Consider the following 23733-nt stretch of genomic DNA (forward strand, 5'->3'; position numbering starts at 1 on the left):
AACTCAGAGGCCTTGAATCTGCTGATTTGTGTCAACGGCGTTTCGACCTTAGTTATTTCAGGTCATCATCAGGACTATAAATGCATGCAAATGATAGATTGCTGTCTGAAGAATGTTTTTGAATGAATAAAAAATGTTGAAAACAATGTACTGGACCCCGAAGGAGGGTATGGACTAACCAAGGAAATTAGAAATGTGGAGTAAGTTTGGTATGATAATCCTTTGGCCAATATATTCGGAGGGGTGTGGCAGCCGGTCACTCTATGGGGCCATTTGTAGGGCACAGCTCCGTGGGTACGAGTGACTCTCACTAGAGTCCCTCAGACCCAGTTTTTAAAAACGGAGTGTCCTTATTGTCCATGGACATTGAGAAAAATGTTGCTGGCAATAATTACCGGACTCAGGGACATAGTCCCCTGTCCTGAAGTTTAAAAAAATATATATATATATATATGAGGGCAAGGTAGGGATACCCTGCCTCCCTTTGAGGGGGCCAAGAGGGACTACCCCGGGCCAAAATTGTAAGTAAATAGGTAATTTTTTCTGCAATCCTGGAATACTTCCACGGGATCTAAAAAAACAAAATGGTTCCCTGCGGTCACATTTCTTAAGGGGAGTGGGGCTGTGCAGCTCCCCACCCTGTGCTGTGTTTGGCCCTGGGGACCTCATCCCCTGGGGCGCAATTTCATAAGTATGGGGAGGGGGGTTGTGCTGCCCCTTCCCAAGCCTTTACAAGGCCCTGGTGAACCCGTTCTCCAGGGCTGAAAAAAGAGGAGGCCTCGCAGCCCCCTCCCTGAGCCATTAATGACCCCAGGGACCCTACCTCCTGGTGCCGGGACACATGTGTCATGGATAGCCCACAGCCGGGAGACAGGTTTCCCTGCCCACACCGGCAACCGAAACTTGTTTGCTGCTTCCTGGCAGGAGCATTTTTAAAACGTCTGCCAAACGGGAGCAAACGCAAAAGGTCTAATTACGATGTTGAGTTGACTTAAGTACGCTTGACACAGTCTCAGTCCTGGGACCGACCGACCTCTGGACGGCGGTCCTGACCGCTTAATTATGATCCCATGAAACACTGTTCGGTCGCATTCCTACATTTCCCTATGGGAGCATGCATTAGGGCTGTAAACCAGCCATAATATATGCACATATAAGGACATGGGAGGTGCTGTTCCTCCCTGTGGCAAGCATCTCAAGGAGCCTTCCACATGGTACAGGTATCAACAGGGGGGCACCGCACCCAACCGGAGGCCGCGCACACTAGGGAGCCTTGCTGTAGGCCTCAAAACACGCTTTCCCACATGGTTTCCATGTCGGACAGGCCAGCATGGAAGCCGTGCCGGAAACAGTGCATTGTAATCCCAAGGGCGGAAAGGCCCACCCTCTGGGATTACAGGCCAGTTCCAACTGGCCGACAGACACCTTGAGCCTGTCAGAAGCCAGTAGGAATGACCAGCCGGTTTTGTTTCCGACCGCTAGCATTGTAATGCGGCTGTAGGAAAGTAAACAGAGGGGCCGATTACGATGCGGCCCCATAGGCTCTGACTTTTCCAGGCTGCATTGTAATCCGCCCCAAAGTCTGCTCCTGTGAGCTGGGAGCAGACTTAAGATCTGTTTCCCTGCCTACACTGATGTGAAAAGGGGAGCAGATCAAGATATTATCCCCGCCCGGCGGGAGAAGCATAAAAATCTACTCCCTCTGAGTGGGAGCCATGCCTGGTCCCGCAGCATGCGGGGACCTGGCTGGGGCCACAGGGTTTCTGGGGCTCCACACATGGCGCTCAACAATGTAAACGGTGTGTACCCGGGTGGGCACCCTGGTACCCACCTTAAATGTATGCGCACCCCGGGTGATGGGTTCCCTGGGGATAAAATAGGCTTGGGGGTGAACATGCATAACCCCCTTTCAGAAGGTGATGAGGTCCCCAGGGCCTAATGAGGCATTGGAAGGGGGACCATGTGGCCCACATCTTTGAAAAGACATGTGGCATTGGGGGATGGGGTCCTCTGGCCTAATGAGGCTTGAGGAGGGGGGCAACGTGGACCCCTCCCCTTTTATAAAAGAAATACAAAAATGGCTCTGGGGGTTGTGGTCCCCCAGGGGGGCCTAATTAGGGTTGGGGGGCACAGGGCCCTCTCTTCCCTTCAGAATACTGAAGGCCTTGGGAGATGCGGTCATCAGGGCCTAATAAGGCCTGAAGAAGGAGGCTGAACCCCGTCCCCTTAGATCTGGGCCCTGGGAATGAGGTCCCCAGTTGGCCCAAGATGGTTTTGATTGAGAGGGTGGGGGGAGTGCAGCCCCCTCCCATATAATTGTTTGTAAAATGTTTTGCCCATAGGGGATAGGTTCCCTGGGGCCTTAAGGCCAACACTGTGCTGCGTATGGCAAAGACTGTGCGTGGTGTGGGGCCCGGTGATGGGCCAAGCCCTGTAATCAACCTCACCTCTGCGCATGGCCAAAAGTTGTGCCCAGCATGGGATTGGCTGCACGTGGGTAGTTGGATGCAGGGTGTGGCTGCAACACAGGTTCTGCAGCTAAAGCCTCACACGAGAGAAGGCTGTGCACGGTATGGGGTTGACTGCCTATGGGATGAAAGACCATGAGAAGCGTGAGGTTGGCTGTTTGCAGTGGGCCGGCTGCCTCTGGGTTGGTTGGCCACAGTCCAGGCCCTGTAGCCAATCCCTGCTGTGCAAGGCGAAAAGCCTTGCTCATGTTGCAGTTGGCTGAGGCAGCCCCATAACACCTACAGCAAAGGTGGGTGCAGTAAGGGGTTGGATTTACATATGGTAATAAAATATTACTTTTAGATTTTATAAAAACCTATAAATTCACTAAGAAAAGCAAAGGTTAAAGTAACATTAGTTTGTTCAATGTCAGTGACAATGTTTTGAAAATAAAATTCACCTGTTCTAGTTATCAGAGCTAACTAGAACTTGCATCTCCACCATGCACTGCTTAGGGTGTCTTGTATTAGGTCATTCATGACCTGCTCTGACATCATCACTGATGACATGTCAAAGGACATCATTTTATGACATCACTAACCTCATCCAAGCTTCATTTGCAAAAAATGGTTTATAAACTATCATGGCATTAGAGGCCTGAAATTAAGTACAATATGGCTCAGAATAATATGAAGCATCATGAATGCCCTCACAGATGCATCTACCTTGGGCATAGAAAGCAATGGTTATGTGCAACATTGACCCTGTACCATACACTTCATGGGTACCTAGTTCGCATTAACAATCAACCACATATATAGGGGAAACCCTCATTGCACATGGTATTCAATCTGTATAGAACTTTTCAGAGCAAGCCACGTTCCCGAAGATACTCCCCATCTGTTCCAAAATGAATGCCATACTATGGACAGCTTTTCTGTATCAAACCCCTCTGTCACAGAACCTATATTGAGAAAAAAAGTTGAAATGAGTAGAAAAGTGGGTACTATAAACACTGTTTACTGTATAGAGAGAATTTACTCTGTAGTACACTGTTTATACTTAGAAACTCCCATGAGAAATACACCATAGAGTATTAAAAAGTATCTACTAGCAGTGTACACTCTATGCAAAAAAGACTATTCGCTTAAAAAGCCCAAGGTCTGAAGTTGCTGAAGATTATACTACCTGCAGCTTTGATACTGTGGTGAAAACTTTAGATATCTCCTCTTCTAAAGCAAAAGAAACCTACATTAGTACCTGGTGCACACAGTCTTTGAATATATGTAGAAACTGTCATGCTAAGACAATTTTGTCTGATAACTCAGGGCTGCTTAAAATAATTAGTATCTACTATGTAGAATCTTTTCCCTGTTGGAAACTTTTTTTGCAGAGCCAAAAAAATTGTGTGGAACATACTGGACACAAGAGGTCAACCTTATCTGCACACACATTACTTCTCCACATCTATGTTGCAATAGCAGTACATGTATTTTGTAAATACACCCATTAGGTGGACACAGGTAGTACAAATTGAGTAGAGAAGTTACCCACTACTATGTAAACTATAAAATAAAGTAGCATAGTCGTTGGATGATGTCATCAGTGATTTCATCAATTCATTTCAAATGTCATCAGTGATGTCATAAACGATGTCATACAACACGTCATGAATGATGTCATACAACACGTCATGAATGATTTAATGTTTGATGTCATAAGCGGTGCATGGGGGGGCCCAAGTTATAGTTCACTCTGCTAATGTAAGAATTTCTGAGTTTTTGTTTTTAGTGCAAAAAGTTAGTTATCACGGACATATTCACCTAAGTATAACATTAATTTTTGTTTTTAAAATGACAATATTCTCCACCCTCTACATTATACCTATGTCCATGATCTAACCTTTAACTCTGGATGTTATGGTATGTTGAACAGCTATTTGTATTTGGAGCATATCCAACAAGGAAATATAGATGTAATTGGCTACCAACAAGTGTAACCAAAATGAAAATCTTAAAACATTGTTTCGAGAGCCAAGCACACTCTTCCATTCAAAATATTCTCTTATATCTTTAATCTCAAGAAGCAAGGAACATAATTGAAAGGTTTTCTTAAAAATTAATACAAACAATTCTACGGTTATGTATTATTTCTTCAAATATGTAAGTATCAAAAATTGAATTAGTATAATTGATTTGGTAGTCCTTCAAATTGGTCAAATATGTCATTTTTGTAGCTAAGAGATGATGGGGCGGGGATACCTTATTTATTTGGGGTTGATTAATGAGTAACTACATAGATGGATGAATGATGAGCACCAGAGGACAAAAATAAATCCCAGCTTCCGAAGCAAGAGGATGCAAGTCCTAAACAGTCACAAATTAGAATGATGAAAAAGAAATGCTCCTGGTCTGAAGTAAAATGTGAAGTATGCTGAGGTCAAGCAATCGTTGACAAGGACTGACCCAAAACTCAGTGTTTTTATTTAATCCATGAAAAACCTTCTGACTGTTCCCGGCCTAAGCAATGTGAAATTCACTGAAGGTGTCAAGAAGATTCCATGGTGTCACCATTGGAATAAAATTTAATTATGACTTCAGTAGGTGAATGCCTTTCATCAAGTCATTAACAATCATAAAGATTGATGCTTACTACTTTGCTGTAATAAACATCTAATGAAAATACCGGTTGTTGTGGCTGTTAATGCTGTATATATGTGGCCTATGTTTCATTACTCTGCAGAGTATTTTGTGATGGCAGAACTTGTTTTGGAGTCATCAAGGGCACAGACCCCCTGTTTTGAGCCGTTTATTTTCACATTAGGTGCCCTCATTCTGGCAATATGCTTTCTATTTCATTGTGCTAAATATTGCACCAGTTACAGTCCCTCCATGCCATAGACTTGCATAGGTTTTTCTACAGCATAAATTGTCATGGCTTGCTTACGTAGAGTACTAAATAGAGAAGCTGCGCTTTGGAACATATGTAAATTCCACCAAACTAATTAATCAGTCACAAAGTCCGAAGAAACAGATGGCATAAATCAGCACTGATGAATACAACGGAGAGAACGATTTCCTGAAACCCAAGATTCATCTTCGATCAAAATCTTACTGTGATTTTAAAAAAAAGGGTTCTGCCCTCTATTCTGTCCAGTTCCGCTTCCTGGTCATTCTAGGTATTGTCCGCTCTCGACTAGATAGCAACACACTGCATCTTGGTCTTCCCAAGTATTGACTTCAGTCTGCAATTTTTCGGCTTGCTGCGGCACGGTTATTCCTTAGGCTAACCACTCAGTCCCTATTTCTCAACAACTTATGCAGCTTCATTGACTGTCTTTTGACTAATATATTTTCTTTAAAACCTTGACCATTTGTCATAATGTATTGAAGTCTTTTACTCTTTTTTGTTTTAGTTCCAATCGTATTCCTCAGGATCAGCCTAGCAGGAAGCTCAGCTCTACACTGGCTCATCTGTTTAAGGTTCCTCCTGTAAATGTCTTTTGCGGAGGAAGAAACTTTTCTTTAGCAGCTGAGAACCATGTTTGACAATTTATTTTTTGAAGAATGACCTAGCACGTGCCTATTTAACCCTCTCTGCGCGAAAGCGAATAATTTGCTAGAAATCATGGATAGTCTTAACTTCACTCAACTAGTCACCGGTCCTACTCATGTGGCTGGTCACACCTTAGATCTTATTTTCGCCAATTTTTCCACTATCACTGTCTCCCCTTCCCTTCCCCTTACGTGGTCCGACCACTATCTCATCCCCTTTTCTTTGGCCTTAGACCGGAAATCTGTCCCTCCTGCGCCCAGGAAAGAGCTGGGAAGGAAGTGGCACAAAGTAACATGCGCCACCCTGGACCCGATATTCCACTTCCAGACGGATCATCTATCCCCTGATATTGACGCAAATATCGCCAGGCTTAATACCGCCCTCATCAATGCTATTGACCACATTGCTCCCCAGAAAATCATTGCCTCCACTAGATCTCGCCCCTCCGCTCCTTGGTTCTCCTCCTCTCTCCGTGAGGAAAAAAGTAGATGCAAAGCACTCGAACGGAAGTGGAGACTAAATTACGACCCTGAAGCTAAGCTTGCCTACAAAGCTGCCCTGAAAAAATTTCGCAAACATAAAAAAGTCACCATGAAAGATCATTTCTCGCTTCAAATTGCCAAGGCCAAAAACTCTTCAAAAACCCTCTTCTCCATCGTTAAAGATTTCATCAATCCTCTGGCCAGGACCACTCAGAACTCAGCTAGTCAGACCCTGTGCGAAGGACTTTCGGACTTCTTCCTCGAAAAAATCAACAAGCTATGCATCTCCTTCCCTAAAGGGCCAATATCCCGGCCTCCGTCCACAAGTCCCCCTGCTTTACCGTCCTTTCTTGCCTTTAATAAACTCACCCAGGAGGATGCCATCAGACTACTCATCCATTGCAAGTCTGGTGCACCCTCTGACCCTGTCCCTGCCAAACTCATGGGTGAACTGGCCCCCTCGTTAGCCGACTCTTTCCTCTCCATCTGGAATGCCTCCCTGCACCATGGCTTTTTCCCTACCACTTGGAAGGAAGCCTTGGTGATCCCCATTCTAAAAAAGGCAGATGCTGATCCCACTGTTTTCTCCAACTACCGCCCCATTTCCCTTCTCCCCAAACCTGCAAAGGTCTTGGAAAAAGCCGTGCAGTTGCAACTCACGGAGTACTTGGAAAGCAACTCACTACTGCACGACTCACAATCTGGATTTCGGGCGGGATACAGCACAGAGACGGCTCTGCTGGAAGTATCGGAGACAATCCGGGAGTGCGTGGACAGGGGCGAGGAGGCCATGCTAGTCCTCCTCGACCTATCCGCTGCATTCGATACGGTCTCTCACCCCATCCTCCTTGACCGACTTAAACAGACTGGCATTGGCGGCACTGCCTTTAGCTGGATCGAGTCCTTCCTCTCAGGAAGAAGTCAGAGGGTATTGCTGCGGCCTTTTAAATCGGAGGAAAAACCCCTGTCTTGCGGTGTGCCACAGGGCTCCGCCCTCAGCCCGCTGTTTTTTAACATCTATCTTGCCCCACTGGCCGGCGTGGTGGAGTCCTACGGAGTCAGGGTGGTCTCCTATGCTGATGATACCCAGCTAGTGTTTTCCTTCAGAGACCACTCTGACTCCGCGTTCTCCAACTTCCGCCTGTGCCTCAACAACATCAGTGGTTGGATGTCTGAAAACCATCTAAGACTCAATGCAGACAAAATAGAGGTGCTGTTTTTTAACCAGAAAAACTCCATCCCCTCCTCCTGGTGGTGGCCCGCGGCACTTGATCCCGCTCCCTCTCCCGTCCACTCGGCCCGCAACCTGGGTTTCCAGTTTGACGACTCCCTTTCATGCAAGACTCAGATTAAAAAAGTGACCTCTGCCTGCTTCCTGAAGTTGCGCATGATTAGAAAAATACTTCCCTATCTCCCTCTGGACTCCCGCCGTACAGTTACCCATGCCCTTATCACGTCCCACCTGGATTATGCTAATAGCCTCTATGCTGGTGCTCCCCAATACCTGATTGACCGGCTGCAGATTGTGCAGAATGCGGCGGCCAGACTGATTGGCAATATTCCCTATCGTCAATCAGTTGCCGCATATCGTAAGGAACTGCACTGGCTACCTGTGGCCAGCCGTATCCAGTTTAAGATCCTCACTCTGACTCACCGAGCCATCAACGATCGCGGACCAAACTACTTGAAAAAACGTGTTTCAATATCCCGTTCCATCAGATCTCTGAGATCCAATGACCTATGCCTTCTGATCTCTCCCCGTTTCAGACTATCCAGAATGGGTGGCAGAGGGTTCAGTGTCATTGCGGCAAAACTATGGAACGCGCTGCCAGTCGATCTTAGATTCTGTCCCTCCGAATCCATCTTCCGGGCCAGACTCAAAACTTGGATCTTCTCTGGACTCTGATTTACTACGCTACTTCCCCTTCTTGCTCCTCTCCTCTCCTCTGGAGGTTCAGGTTCTAGCGCCGGGACACCCCTTCGGGGGTAGCTGTGCGCTCTACAAACTACATAAAATAAATAAAAAATAAAATATTTATCACTTAAGTTATTCTGGTTTCTGGGTACGATTGTCTGACAAATCGTGCACCAGAACACCTTACCATGGTATTTGCTTGCTATCAAAAGTCCTAAATCTGGAGCTTATAACATGGGGTCATGGGATAATGTGCGACAGATCTGACGGTTCAATGGAAGTGTCCAGAATTGCCTTTGCGTGGACCTGTTCCTTCATCAGTCAGCAAAGAATGGCAAGTAAGGTTCATATTTGATCACTAGAATCATCCATGCAGAGTATGTTGTATGGAGATTCACAAAGGTTGTCCTCCTCACTGTACAACCGCTACTTCTGACTGACACTAAAGGCACAAGGTGCACTTTCACATACGTGCATATCGTCAACGGCTGACTAGAAGACACTGCAAAGCCAGAAACCAATTGGAGTATTGGTGGTATGAACATCAATCGAAGATATTCTTCTTCCTTGACTGAACAACTACTGAGATCCTTCTGCTGGAAGCTTCTGAGAGACTCTATGTAGACTGAAATGGCTGGGGAGGAACCAAAATGTGTTGGTCAAACAAGGCAATAAAATCTGTCTTTTATTTTTGATACAGAAGCATTGTGAAGTGGGATGAGCACTTCTGCCATACATGCTTTAGGAAAGCAGCATGCTCCTTCGAGGAGACCGCTAGATAGAGCTTGGGAGAGCCATGAACTAAGCTCTGCAAAATACTTGACAACAGTTGAAAACTATTGAACTTGCCAGTTATTGACTGATTCTTTAATAACGTGATCATGTGAAACCAGCCTTGAAATCGCACCTTTGGTTATCAGCAAACTCCAGAACTGAAGGCAAAGTACTCTGTCCTGTACACAAGGTGCAAGAGAGCAGCGACCTGCAGCATTTGAAACGGTCACTCCGCACACACTAATCGGGAGTCTTCAGTTGAGCCCCAAACACTGGGTCAACCAACAAGTATACAAGTGACAAACATGGAGGTAGGTCCCTGGGGCTTCAGAGGTTCAGACACTGTAGTGTCTCACACTCAGATCAAAAGGCTGAACCCAATCAACTGTCCTTTAGGAAGTTCTGAAAACGGAACTGTTTAAACACGCATTCTACTTGGGACCTAATTGTAATGTGTAGGAAAGAAGGAAAATCACTGTAATTGTTACGTAAAAATGATTTCAATAATATTGATGTTGTGACATAGAAAATTAAATGTAGAAAGTTTTCTTTTCACTATGATTGAATGCAGTTTCTCTGTCCAAAACTGAGACCTTGCTTAGTTAGTGCAATGAGTTTTCAGGTGGGTTGTTTGAGTTCTTAAGTGTTGACTTCAGGTCTCCGCATTAATAAACTTGTACCTCCAAAGATTTTTTAAATAGGTTTAAGTTATGTGTGCTAGTTGATGTATCTGCAAATTACACTTGTTTGGTATCCGCGTTGTGGGTATCTAACGCCACTTGAGTAATATGTTGATTTAAACTCTGTCGTTAATTACACCTCTTTTTCTGCTTTCCTATTTTTTAGATTCTGCAGAAGACCCTGCTGATAGTGGTAAGAACATGTGCTTGGATGAAGGGATTTTTGATTGTGTCGAGAAATGAGACATAAGTCATATGTCATCAGAGCCTCTTGTTCTGACAATAGAGTGAAAAGAAGTTCAGCCTTATTGAAAGGTTGAAATGAACAATTTTTCGCCCCTCCACTTAAGAGCCATGGTCCATCCGTGTTTTATCCGGCTTATGTATGTATGTGTGCAGGTCTGCTTTAGAGGCTGTAATTATGGTTGAGTTGACATGCGCATAAGAATTTGACATTTTGGATTGCTAATACATTTGCCGGCTTTGACAATTCTGTATGAAAATTAGAAGATACCGGGGTATATCAAATAAACTTTTAGTTTCACATTTTATGAAGTTTAGTTGGTGAATGGAAAAGACATTTATTGGAGGAAACCTAAATATATTTATTTATATTCCCATTTTAAGACAAATCATTTTATTTTGGTCTCTGCTACGGCAAATACGGCAGAACGGAATTACCTCAACTTGGCATGAAAATAGAACTTTACTAATGATGTTATTTAAAGCTATTTAGTAGCTGTTGAGATGTTTGAATAAAACAAAAAGGTGAATGGTGTGTTTTGAAGGGCAAATAATTTCACATATTAGGGCCATTGGAAGAAAGGGATAAAACAATAAAATTCCAATCAAGCCCAACTGACTATTCAAAAATTGACATTCTATCTAGTTTATGGGGTGCCAAATTGGCCACAATTGAATTACAGTGACACATATTGGTTTATATTTCTCGAAGTGGTTCACATAGCAAATGGATTGATACTGGTTTGCACAAGTTGTATTGGTTTGCATGCATTCTACTGGTTGGTTTACACTGGTTTGAGTAATCTGAACGCTGCTTAACCTTCTGGTAAACTGATTAGTACATTAGTGTATGCACAATAAACACTGGTCTGTGTATAACACAGTGGGCTGCATGCACATCATTCTGGTCTGTCGGCATACTCTATTGGTTTGATTTCATAATGAATAGGTCGCTAGGTATACTGTGCTTTGCATGCTTACTCTGGTGCTGTGCATGGGTAACACTCGTTCACACGTATAACGTATTAGTGGAGATGGTTTCTCCCATATTGACCTGGTAGTATTCATAGCACATTGAGAGGCATATCGTAGCAATTTGCACGAATATTATATGGGTGTCAATGTTTAATAAAGTGTTTCATTTTTATATATGTTAATTCGCTGTTGTAATGTAGATGTTAGTGCATGGAATACATTAGACTGACTGTAACCTAATTCTGAGAAATTGGGTTGCTGGTTGAATCAAGGGTGATTCCATTCAAGATACAGCCACAATCCCAATCGGTGAGCCACAAATGTCACTACTTAAACCTGTGCTTAACTCTGGTAGCTTGGCACAAAAGCAATCGAGTGTGACTTTTATAATAAATTATTTGACATAAAAACAAGAAAAACCCAATCAGTAGAACCAGGGATTATGAATTTTTAACGTTTATGGTAAAAACGTGTGCCTAAAAGATCAAAGCGCGAACTGTTCCAAATCTAGTTGAGTGAGAGTGGATCAAAGTCCAAGAATATGGCTGACCGCAGTGGAGTACTAGTCTGACTTGCCTTCGGACTTAGAAGAAATTTAGAAGTTAAAAGTTCTGAGAGGGTAAAGTTCAGCCGGGCAAGGTTGCAGCTGGCGGTGTCCGAGGAGGGAGAGTTGCTCATGGGGAGCTGCTGGACGAAGTCGCAATGAAGATTTCTATGTTCGGAAATAATCTCTTTTTAGGAGTCAAAAATCGCCGATGGGAATGTAGCAGACCAGAGTTCCAAGAGGCTAGATACCCCTTTGGCAAAGGACTGCTAAACAGGATTTGCTGCTGAGAAGAACGTAGTGGGAGCTGCAATGAAGGCACCTAGGGTAGATAGATTAGCAGGTTGGTCTCGGTCTTCTCCTGGTTCTCAGAGCAGTTATTAGCCAATACAAATGTACCAAGTCCCAAGATTAGAATTTTAGCTGTCTGGGGGCCTTTATCACCACCACCAAGGGTCCAAGACTTGTGGGGCAGCACTTCGGTGGGTAGTAGGGGAGTTTGACCCACTCAGACTGGGTCCAGGTGCGGGTTCAAGGTGGTTGGAGTCTTCTCTCTCCATGAGGCTCAGATCAGGGGGCCAGTCAACTAGCTCTTAGTCAATCTGGTAGTCTGGGTTCAAGTGATGAAACCTGGCACAAGCAGCAGGGCAAGCCTCAGAGTTCAAGGCAAGCGTCCGCAGCAAAGCTGCCATGTCCCTCCAGGGGTGATAAAGCAAGCTACAGCAGCAGGAGAGTCCTGCCACAGGTCGAGAAATCGAACTGAAGAGTGAGTCTGAGGGTCCTATTTTTATACCTATTGCCTTCTTCGAAGTAGGAGCGGTTTCTAGAGAATTCCCTTTGAAATGCTTGGTTTCCTGCTTCCTCTGCCCTTGCTCCTGGCTGTCTGCAAGAATAATGCAGGGGTGACAAGTCCTTTTTGTAAAGGCAGAGCATAGCTTAGTCAGTTGTAAGTGGTGCTGTGCCTGCTCTGACCCCAAACCTGCCAGTTGAAGCCATCCATACACACCTTATCCCTCTATTGGGTGGCTGTCTGGGAGGAATAAACACAATACATCTGCCAACTACACCCATGTGACCCAGGAACAACCTGCAGGCTCCAAAGAAGTCCGGAAAAAGCCAACTTTTTAAGTGTCATTTTCAAAATTGTAACTAAAAATCTACTTTTTTATTACAGGATTTTTAATTACAATTTCCTACGCACCACACATGAAATGTTAGCACTTACTAAAAGTGTTAAGGTGACCCTATGTTATTCTATGGGAGAGGTAGGCTCACATTAGTGAAAAATGAATTAAGGAGTTTTTTCACTACCAGGACATTCAATACTTAAAAGTAGATGACCAACTTTTTAATTACATGCCTGCTTTCTGGGCGAACTATGGCCTAGATTAGGAGTGACATATATGCAATGAAAAGGGAGTTTAAGGCTTTGCAAGGGGTGGAATTGGCCATTTAAAACTGCTTACAGGCTGCAATGGCAGATCTAGACATATTTGTTCGGACCACTTAAGAGTGTGGCAAAATAAGTGCTGCAGGCCCACTCATAGCATTACATTTACAGGTCATGGGTATGTGGTATACCTCTCTAGAGGGGACTTGTATGTAAATTAGATGGGTCAATCGGGCAATATGGTGTGAGCCAATTTGACCCTGTCTAAAGGAGAAGGCACACTCACTTTAGCACTTGTTAACAGTGGTGAAGTGAACAGAGTCCTAGAGCCAACATAAAATAATGTCAGCAAAAAGTGGAAGGTAAAGGCCAAAGGATTGGGGTAAGGCTACCCTAAGGTTCTAAGGTATACCACTATTGGTTTGAAAGCATTATACAGTGGTTTGCATTCATAATGTACGTGTACACTTGCATAACTGCATGGTTTTGAAACATACATTAGTTCACTTTTCTAATGTACTAATTTGTACATGCAACATATTGATTGTAATGTAGTCATTTGGTTTGAAAGAATTACAGCCTGGTTTGAATGAATACTACATTGATTTGCATACTTTTTATACTGGTTGACACATTTATGTGGTGCATATACATGATATATCAGCTCTTGTACTATCCTGATTTCTGTGTGTAATTATTGCTTGAAAACCATTGTTTTTAAATGTTACCTGTTGATTTGCATGCATGATTAACTCTGGTGTTCTGCATATGACAGCTAGGCCTAAGACAGTGAAAAATAGCGTTTTAAAAAATAATTCTACATGTTCTGCTTTTAAATACCATGCGTCCATTATTGTGGGCTACAAGGCATACATAAGGGTGACTTTTTAATGTTTAAAAGGGAGGTTTTGACTTGTCAAAAGGGCTTATTTTCACAGGTCAAAGTGAATGGTTTACACTGCTGAAGTCAGTCTGAAGCCATGCTTGCACCATCACTGCAATGGATTACACAATATGCACTGCCACTAGTTACATTTAACTTACTACCCCTGGGTATATTTTGCTTGGATGTATAGGTAAGCTAAATATGCCACATAGAAGTATACTAACTTCATCATGTTCAAAGGAGGGTCACAGGCACTTTACCACTGATTAAAAGGGGTACAGTGCACATAGTTCCATAGTCGACAAAAACAGTTAATGCAGAAATATGGGGGTGCACCACGAAAAAGATGGCCATTCCGACACCACTGCATTTAGATTCTGAAAGAATCCAAACATTTTGGACCCTCTTAATGGAAGGTAAACATAACCTTCGCCTTCTAATTTCAATGTAGGGTTTATTAGTTGAGCGGTATAGCCAGCAACTTCTCGCTTCTTGCAGAATGAATATGCTTCTGCGCAATGCATATTTTCACAATTAGTTTTGATAAAACACTTTCATGGTGAAAATAAGGATCCTATTCACACATGCACATCAAAATAAACATGTAACATAAATACATAACCAGTGACACACTTGGCCTTTAACCTTCTGGTTTATTAGGTCGCTAGTGTTCATCAGTTACCTAATTGGGTGAAAATGCACAGTCGCTAGCTATAATTTTGTGTATACATCTCTATAAGGAGAGAATAAATAGTGGGTAACCGTATAATAATGTCAGAAACTGCAATGAAGATAGTCTGGCGATATAAAACATGAGCTAAAGTCATTTGTAGGTGTCATCGTAATCTTGAGTTCGCATGAAGGTAACGTAATACATATGCTACCTGTTATGTAGTATTTTTTTTTAATAAGAGAAGGTTACTTTGGGGTAGTTAGCTTGACAATTAGGTTATTAGAAGCCTGGACATGTTTATTGAAAATAACACATGAAATACTGGACTACACTGTTTGATTGTGATTAAAAAATATAGTCCTTAATTCTACAGGTAAGTATGTAGAATTTTAGAAAAAAAATCTCTTTGTATTAAAAGATATTTTTATAAGTAGAAGGGAGAGATTACGGAAGGTTGTCTCTTCTAGTTGCAGCTAACAATCGGTGCGATTGGAATTCAAATGTTTAGGTGTTGCTTATCTTTTAAGAACAGACTGTTGATAAAACATTGGCCAATGGTTGGGGCCAGCGGAATTGTGAAACTATATGAATGTGGTATTTACTACATTATTATTGACTTACTGCACTTGCAGCATTATTTGCAGAGTTTAATAAATACAACAAATACATAGATCAAAAAAATGCTGCCAGCAAATATGCTTCAAAATAATTAACTTTATCTAGGCACATAAATTAATCAGTCCTCCATTCACAAACCATCTTAGTAACCCTGACAAAAATAAAGCTCCGCAGAGTGGTGGAGGTCTGTCATTATTATAATTATACAACTCCGTTTACATAGGTACCCACAAACAATTTTTCACATTTGATTCGTCTCAGTGAAATGTATTCTTATGCCTCTCTCATATTATAATGCAATAAAAGCACCTAAACAAGTTACAAAAACAGATATTTTTGATCTTCCAATGCTGGCCACACAGAAGTAACAGGCACACATATTGCCTTCTGATGTGGGCTTCTAGTAAAGCGTGGAATCTGTCTCACTCATGGTAGTTCATTTGTGTGTGTGTGTGTGTGTGTATGTATGTATATACATATGTGTGTGTGTGTATGTATGGTGTGTATGTATATATGTGTGTGTGTGTGTGTGTGTGTATATATGTGTATGTATGTGTATCTATATATATATATATATATATATATATATATATATATATATATATATATATATATCCCAAAGCTCCAAGGTTCCCACCTGTTGGAGACGCACTCTGACATCCACTGCAGCAACCTTCAAGAGGTAAAAGCCGGATCGGTGGGCGGATCCAGTTCACAGCATTCCTGTCGATTCACGCCGGACGTGTTTCGTGCTCATTGCACTCTTCAGCGGCCTGACAGTCATTTTGGCATAGAGGCCACACCATTGGAGAGCTCATATTTTTAAGTGGGAGGTGTGGCCTCTATGCCAAAATGACTGTCGTGCCGCTGAAGATTGCAATGAGCACGAAACGCGTCCGGCGTGCTGTAAACTGAATCCGTTCGCCGATCTGGCTTTTACCTCAAGAAGGTTGCTGCAGTGGATGTCAGAGTGAGTCTCCAACAGGTGGGAACCTTGGAGCTTTGATTTATATGCTGCCTCCCAGCCGTTGGAGATGCACCACCCGGACATTTGGGGCAATGGAGCTCTGAATCACGGAGTCTCAATGTGGAGGCTTCCATGGAGGATTGACAAGCCGGATGTGCGAGTGGAGGCCCATTGGTGGGCTTGAAAGATCTCAGACAGAGGCACATAACTGAAGCACACACTATAAGACCCACAAACCAACGCAAACTCATTCGAGTCACCCATTGGAGGGCTCATATTTTTATGTGGGAGGTGTGGCCAAAATGACTGTGGTTTTCGGGATAGGTCTGTGTGAGTCAAAGTGCCGGGATGCCCCTTTGCTGGGGCAGCTGAGCGCTATACAAGCTCATATAACATAACATAATACCATTGGCTCTTTCGCACCTATTCACATGCTAGGTACACTTAGGTACATCTAGACAGGCATCGTAGGAGTATGCGCTTTATTTTATAAATGCATTTTATATTCATGTATATGTTCATGACTATTGCAAAATGGTAGAACTGTACTATTCTTTTTTTATTCACTGTACTGCTGACCATATATCTCTGCTACTGTTTAACCATTGTCGCAGCACATATATTTTACACTAGAAGAACAGTGCATCAAATTGTTATTGTAAACATGCTTGACTGTTTCTTCTGTGTAACTCTGAGACCAAATGAGCAAGCACGAGTGACTGGGCGAAAAGTAGTACATTGTTTCCATGAGGAATCAGGGTTGTTGTGTTCTGAGGTTGCAAAAAATCTAATCTCTCTGATAAAAAGGAGATTCTAGTGGCACTGTGAGCTAGCTAATGCAAACACGCTAACATACGCGGTGCGGTGCTCAGAGTCAGTCTGCCACTAGACCCACAGTGTGTGTTATCCAAACGCGCACGTCCTGCAGGGGTACTATAGGAACTACACTACAACAGGAGAACAAGAAAGGCAAAAATAAAACCTAAGGCTGTTGAGGACACTAGTTAGGCATGACAAGCTCACAATGGATGGTCCTACTTCTCTCTCTAGTAACAATGACAGTATGGCAGAGGAGTCATATTGCTCTATATTTTCCTGATTTTGCCTCAAAAGTTGTATTGACACCGGGGTACCAAGAGCAGGTACTGATGGAGGGACATATGCACCCGGTGTTGGTGGAGGTGGCGATTGAGCACTAGAAGCTACTGAAGGAACAGATGCAGCATGAGGTGGAGGTGCTGCATAAGCCATTGAAGGTGTTGAAGTAACCGAAGAAGTAGCCGCTGTCGAGGGTCCTGCTTTGACCTGATCTATCTTTCTGACGCCATCTTCCCACATGTGCCAACCTGGCAGAATGAATTGCCTGTGGAATCAATTGAGTATTGTTTCACAATCCCACAGGAAGTAAATTTATTGCATAGGTTGCAGGTAACCGGTTTTGAATTCACCTTTTCCCACCAAGAGGTAATGAACAAAATCCCATACAATGGATTACTATAATTTCTTCCTCTACTCCACCTCTTGCAACATCACAGGCTCATCTTCTTCAGCTGTTGCATTCCTCCAAAAGTTGAGGTGGCTTCTGAACAAAAGATATTCCCTCAGGCATGAAGCACAACCTTTTCCTCTGAGGATATCCTATTGAATGGGTTTACACTTCCTGTATGGCTGTACCTGGATAATTCACAAACACAACTTACAGATAACATACTAAAACAGCATTAGAAAACATAACTAGCCATGAAACCGTGAATCCCTATTTTAAATAAATATTTCTTTAAGGTAAATATCACGTAAAAAATGTATGGCGGTAGCGCAGACCTTTCAAGAAAGTGAAAGCATTGCACTTATGCAGATGACACTAATGCTCATAATGAACATTGACCTTTCATAAAAGTACCACAGTACCAAAAAAAGTTTGTAAAGAATTAATACCATAATAAAAACATCTTATGATTATAAATCGTTTTTTTGTGCAAAAAATAGAATATATATTGATAAAACAAAAATTAAAGTGACAAATGAAAATGTCAGTTAAAACGTTACATTTTAAACTGGGAAAAAAACACTGACTTTCACCAGTATAGGTAAATGAAGTATAACTTGCTCCCCCGCTCAGCACATTGTTATCATACATGATGTAATTTCAGGCGTCATCAGTGATGTTCTCAATGTTGTCATAGAACATGCCATGAGTGATAAAATGTGCAAGGTCATAAGTAGTACATTGCAAAGGTGTGAGGTATAGTTAATTGAGTTAATGTAACTGGTGAATTTTAGCGTAATTATTTTAGATCGAAAAGTTTTCAACTGCCATTTGTCATGACATTGAACTTCACTTCATCCTTTGTGTGTTTTCAGTGAATTTCTGAGATGTATTTGATGTCAATTAAGAAAGTATTACCATACTTAACTGTCACTTTATCCTTTGATTTTTTTCCCAGTGACTTTCTGTGTTTTTTTAAAGTTTTAAAGTGATATTTTATTTTCACATGTAACTATGCCAACCTGCCAACATCCCACCACACATGGCCTCATTATTTTCAATATAAATAGAGCACAATGTCTCATCTTCCTGACATCAGCCAGGCTAGGTGATTCCATTGGCATGGAGAGCACGGGACCCACGTCTGGCATACCCGTACCACTCGGATTGAAAAATGTAAAAAGACCAATTGATGAACAGAATATTGAACAATGGCAAACATTCCTCCCCAGTACAGAGATCTAGGCCTAAATCTATTGTTTGTTTTGCTCACCATACCATTCCAGTTGACAGGGTATGCCCAGACATGGGCCCCGTGCTCACATTGCCACTGGATTCAAGTTAGCCTGGCTGAGGGGTGTTATCCCAAAACCGGTTCCAGGATGCATGTTTCTGGTCCTGGGAAGACCTGGTTTGGCAATTCGGGCTGGATTGTTCTCATGAGGAACAGGGTCAAGACTGATTTGCATATGGCTGTGTCTGACTGGGGCAGCTCAAAAGAACGATTATGGATTCAACCCAGATGTAATAGTAACTGGGGGTGAGTGTCTAAAATGTTTCAGTGTTCCGTCTGTCATCTTATTGTGTTAACTTTCTAAAAGTGGCATTTTCAGAATTGTGACTTAGTCATACTATATCATTAAAGAGGATTTTAAAACCTAAATCATTTGAGTCCAAACCTTGTCAAAGGTTTACTTTCCAAAAAGACATGATGCGCATGAAACACACACACGTCGAGATGCACTGCCTGTACACACATAATCGGAACATGAAACCCAATTTTATCCAGGTAATCCAAACTTTAACGACTTTCACAATGTTGACACGTTCATGTGGAGACACTGTGAAACCAATCGTAATGTTGGAGGAATGCCCATACAGGCTTTTGCCTCAACATGTCGCCATTCAGGTAACATTCTGTATAACCGAACAGTCATGAACCCAATGCATTTCGGGTTTGAAAGCCCTTCTTCAGGGGTAATCTATGATGCAAAAAAGACCATCAGTAACTATTAGTGCCCCTGTGTGAATGCTCACTATATTAATAAAAATGTCAATGAATTGATACTAGAGCTACCACAATCACAAACATACAATATGTACTAAATATCAAAATTATTGTGTTCCATAAAAACCATTAGTGAACAAAAATTGTGTGCAAATCCCATGATATCCACTGGTGACTCAAACAAACCTCAGATGCAAACAGTGCAGTGAAATCAAAACTCAAAAAGAAGTGTGCCTAACTCCAAAATAAAATTGAACATGCAGTGAATCCATGTAACCATACCTGCTGTGATGAAAAAAGATGCATGAACGCCATCAGCGTTGGCTTGAACTGACACAAACCTAAGCCACCAGGATGAAATAGTTTTAATGGAGGAACCTCCAGAAGTGCAGGTGAAAGCAGTCATTAACTCTAGTGAACAGTTAAACCCATGTGACCCCCAGAAATTAAAAAGCTACAACAGACGCTATACCAAAGTTAACTTCTCAGAGGTTCGTCCTTTAATTCGGGTGGCTTAGGTTTGTATCTGCTTAAACCAACACTGAAGGCTTCATACATCGTTTTGATCACAGTAGGTAAGGCTTTAGTTTTTGAGTTTGGGACTCCTAATTTTGAGTTTTGTTGTAACTGACTGCATGAGAGGTTTGTTTGGATGGGGCGTGGCTTGGACGCCGATGTAAGCGGCAGCGGTCTCCGGAGCTTCTCCGCTGCCGCTCTTCTCCCACATATATCCTGGCCTTATTTCCGGGTCCGCAACCCCGGACGGTACTCCCCTGAACCCGTGCCCTTGCTGAATGGGGGGGGATGACGAATTGAGCCCCACGAGCGGCGTGGGAGAACTTTCCGAGAAGCCAGAGGTGGTCGGGCAGAGTGATGCCAAAATAGTGGCTGGAGTAGCGAAGGTGGGCCCCTGACTGGGGCTTCCCCTGGCATGCGATATGACCCCTGGAGCTCTGTGAGGTGAGCGGAAGGTGCGAGACCTGCGTCAACGTGGCCAAGACTGGTGGGGAGCTTGCAGTGTGGCTCTGAGCGATCCTACAAGGAGACAGCCTGAGACCTGCCTGGCCCCAAGATGGCGGCGCCCTCGTGGTGCCAGGGCGACATTTGAAGGAGCACCAACAGCGGAGTATAAGACCCCGAGAGGCGACAGTTCACTGGCTGGGACTGTGACTAGGCGAGCTCTGGTAGTGCTGAAGAAAGGAGGGTGCCCTTGACCTGGGAGCTGACGAAGTGGGCGGACGAGCGGAAGCCCCACTATAGCCTGGCCTCATTTATGGGTCCCCGACCCTGAACTGTACTCCCTTAAACCCCGTGCACTTGTTGAGCGGGGAAGCACAACTAATTGAACCCCACGAGCTGCGTGGGAGAACTTTCTGTCATGCTCGAGGTGGCCGAGCAGCGCGATCCCAGAATGACGACTGGAATTGCGAAGATGGGAGCCTGACTGGGGCTTCCTTCTGCGTGCGAGTGGATCCCTGGAGCTCTGTGGGGTGAGCGGAGGGTACGAGGCCTTTGTCGATGCATCCAAGACAGGTGGGGTGCTTGTAATGAGGCTCTGAGCGATTCTACAAGTAAATACCTTGAGGACTGCCTGTCCCCAAGATGGCGACGACCTAATGGTGCCGGGGCGACATTTGCAGGAGCATCAACTGCAGAATATAAGACTCCGGGAGGCGACAGTACACTGGCTGGGACTGAGATAAAGTGAGCTCTGCTAGCGCTGAAGTAGGAAAGGTGCCCTTGACCCAGGATCTGGTGGAGCGGGCAGATGGGCGGGATCCTCGCTCGTGGCGTAGTTCTGCACCTTGATGGAGTTCTTTAAAACGGACCCCTCTGCATTACTTGGCCACCGTGTTGAGATAGAGGAGTTGGGGTGTGACGAGCGGTGAGTGGACCTCGCCTTACGACTACAAGCCTGATGGGACCACGACTAGAGGGAAAAGAACAGTGATCCCGGTGGTGCACCCGGAGGGAGGGATCTGGACTAGTAATAGCGCAGAAAACGCAAGACACCATTGATGAGGGCCACTGATTACAAGCGTCCTAATATTGAAGGGGGACCCTGACTGAACTGTGCTGACTACTGCAAGTGTAACTTTGGACCTGGGGCTGGGAGGCGGGACTAGCCGCTAGCACATGCACCCAAGATGGTCAGGGGGAACAGGAAGAAGGGCTTTGAGACACTAAGACTTGATGATTCAGGGCACAACATGGAAGATGAGGATGTGGCTGCTGGTCCTAGAGGCTCTGCGCAACCACTGGACCCTTCTCTTGGTTTGGATGGGGATGCCATGTTGGACGCCTGTCCTGAGGAGGGGGAGTTGGGGAGGTTTTGCTTGCTTTATTTATGGGGTATGGTTTAAGGAGCCTAGGCGTGTCGGAGAGGAAATTTGGGTGGAATGTCATAAAGACCAAAGTCTGCAATGGGACCCGCTTTAGGTTACACATGTCTCACGTGGAATGTTAGGGGTATGCACACTATGCATAGGCGCCACAAGATGCACATCTTTTTAGTAAGTAGAGGTAATCAAATCGCCTTCCTACAGGAGACACCCCTCATGGCAAAGGAAGGGAAAGCCCTTCAACGCCGGTGGAGGGGCCAAGTTTATCACACTGTATTCTCGGCCTATGCCAGTGGGGGTCTTAATATGGATAAGGGTGGGGGTTCCATTTCAGTGTACAACACAACTGGTTGACCCAGAGGGCAGATATGTAATGATACTGGGGAAATTAGATGGTAGGAATTTAACGATGGGATGTTTGTATGCCCCAAATGTAGAACAGCCCACTTTCTTCTCCTCGTTGTCCCGTAAATTGGCTTCAGTCCTGGGGGGCCCATTGCTCCTTGGATGAGATTTTAATTGTCAGATATTGCCCTAGATCGATCACACCCCCCATTACCGAATGCACCGGCGGGAAAACTGGCGATTGTGCGCTCTACCTGGCAATGACAATGGGGATTGGTTGATACCTGTAGGGTTCAGCATCCAACAGTTAGGGATTATTCCTTTTTCAATGACCTCCACGATTTGCATGTCCGTATAGATGCATTCTTGTGCTCCCCTGATGTGCATGGAGAAATTTGCACTAGTGAGTAGTGGTCGCGACTGCGCCCCAGAATTCCTACCTGAAGATTGCGCCCGGAGGCGCTTGAGGATCAGGTTTTCAGAACCACTATAGCCTCTAATATAGAAAACTACTTTCAGATTAATGAGGGGTCTGCGGGGTAGGTCGCTATTGAGTGGGATGCCTTCAAAACGGTAGTGCGTGGGATCTGTATTGCGACGGTATCGGGGACTCGGAAGACCTTACTACAAGACATCCAACGGGAAGATGAGAGGTTAGGCACCCTGGAGACAGAGCGGCCAGAAAGCCCGGATAAACAGGAAGCCCTATTGGAGGCTAGGGAGGCAGCTGCGGCAACGGTAGAAGGCCTTCAATGTTTTGACCACAAGTCCTATCTTACACAGGCAGGGGGAGTAATCTCAGAGGCATGTGGAGGCATGTGTAGTGGGTAGGGGCACACGCCAGGGTTGCCCCCTCTCACCATTGCTCTTTGCTATAGCGGTGGAGCCTTTGGCAGCGCATGCTCGGTCGGGTCAGGCACATCAGGGGTTAGATATATACGGGCAAGTGCATCATATCGCTCTCTATGCAGATGACCTCTTGATCTTTTTAGCGGATACAGGTGACTCCCTGCGGGGAGTGAAGTCCCTACGGCAGGCGTTGAGGATGGTGGCTGGATTAAAGGTCAACTGGGCGAAGTCGTGCCTATTCCCGACTCGGGAACATAGGAGGTGCCTGCGATCTACTGTAGGGGTGACCTGGGAGGAGAGATGCCTTCCCTACTTAGGCACGTCAATTTACCATGAACGGGTAGACATCCTAGAAGGGAATGTGGGGGAGGCGATGAACAGCACCAAGGCAAATTTTGAATTCTGGGGCACGCTTCCGCTATCTATAGCGGGGAGAGTGGCACTCCTCAAGATGGTGACCCTTCCGAGACTGCTCTACTTCTTTAGGACTCTTCTGATCTGGATTCCGGTGAGCTACTTCCGAAGGTTAAGGATGATGGTTAATGGCTTTTTA

The 23733-nt window shown here is 44.2% G+C and overlaps 1 protein-coding gene across 1 annotated transcript in view; it reads left to right on the top strand.

Annotated features, from left to right (window-relative positions):
* Positions 1-23733, top strand: part of OVCH1 (ovochymase 1) — an 852055-nt gene that overhangs the window by 705963 nt on the left and 122359 nt on the right. The window contains exon 27 of the mRNA XM_086952799.1: positions 10021-10047. Within this exon, the coding sequence (XP_086808925.1) occupies positions 10021-10047 (27 nt within the window). The remainder of the gene's footprint in view (positions 1-10020; positions 10048-23733) is intronic.

Source organism: Lissotriton vulgaris, chromosome 1_2 (genome assembly GCF_964263255.1).
Source record: "Lissotriton vulgaris chromosome 1_2, aLisVul1.2, whole genome shotgun sequence".
Taxonomy (NCBI): domain Eukaryota; kingdom Metazoa; phylum Chordata; class Amphibia; order Caudata; family Salamandridae; genus Lissotriton; species Lissotriton vulgaris.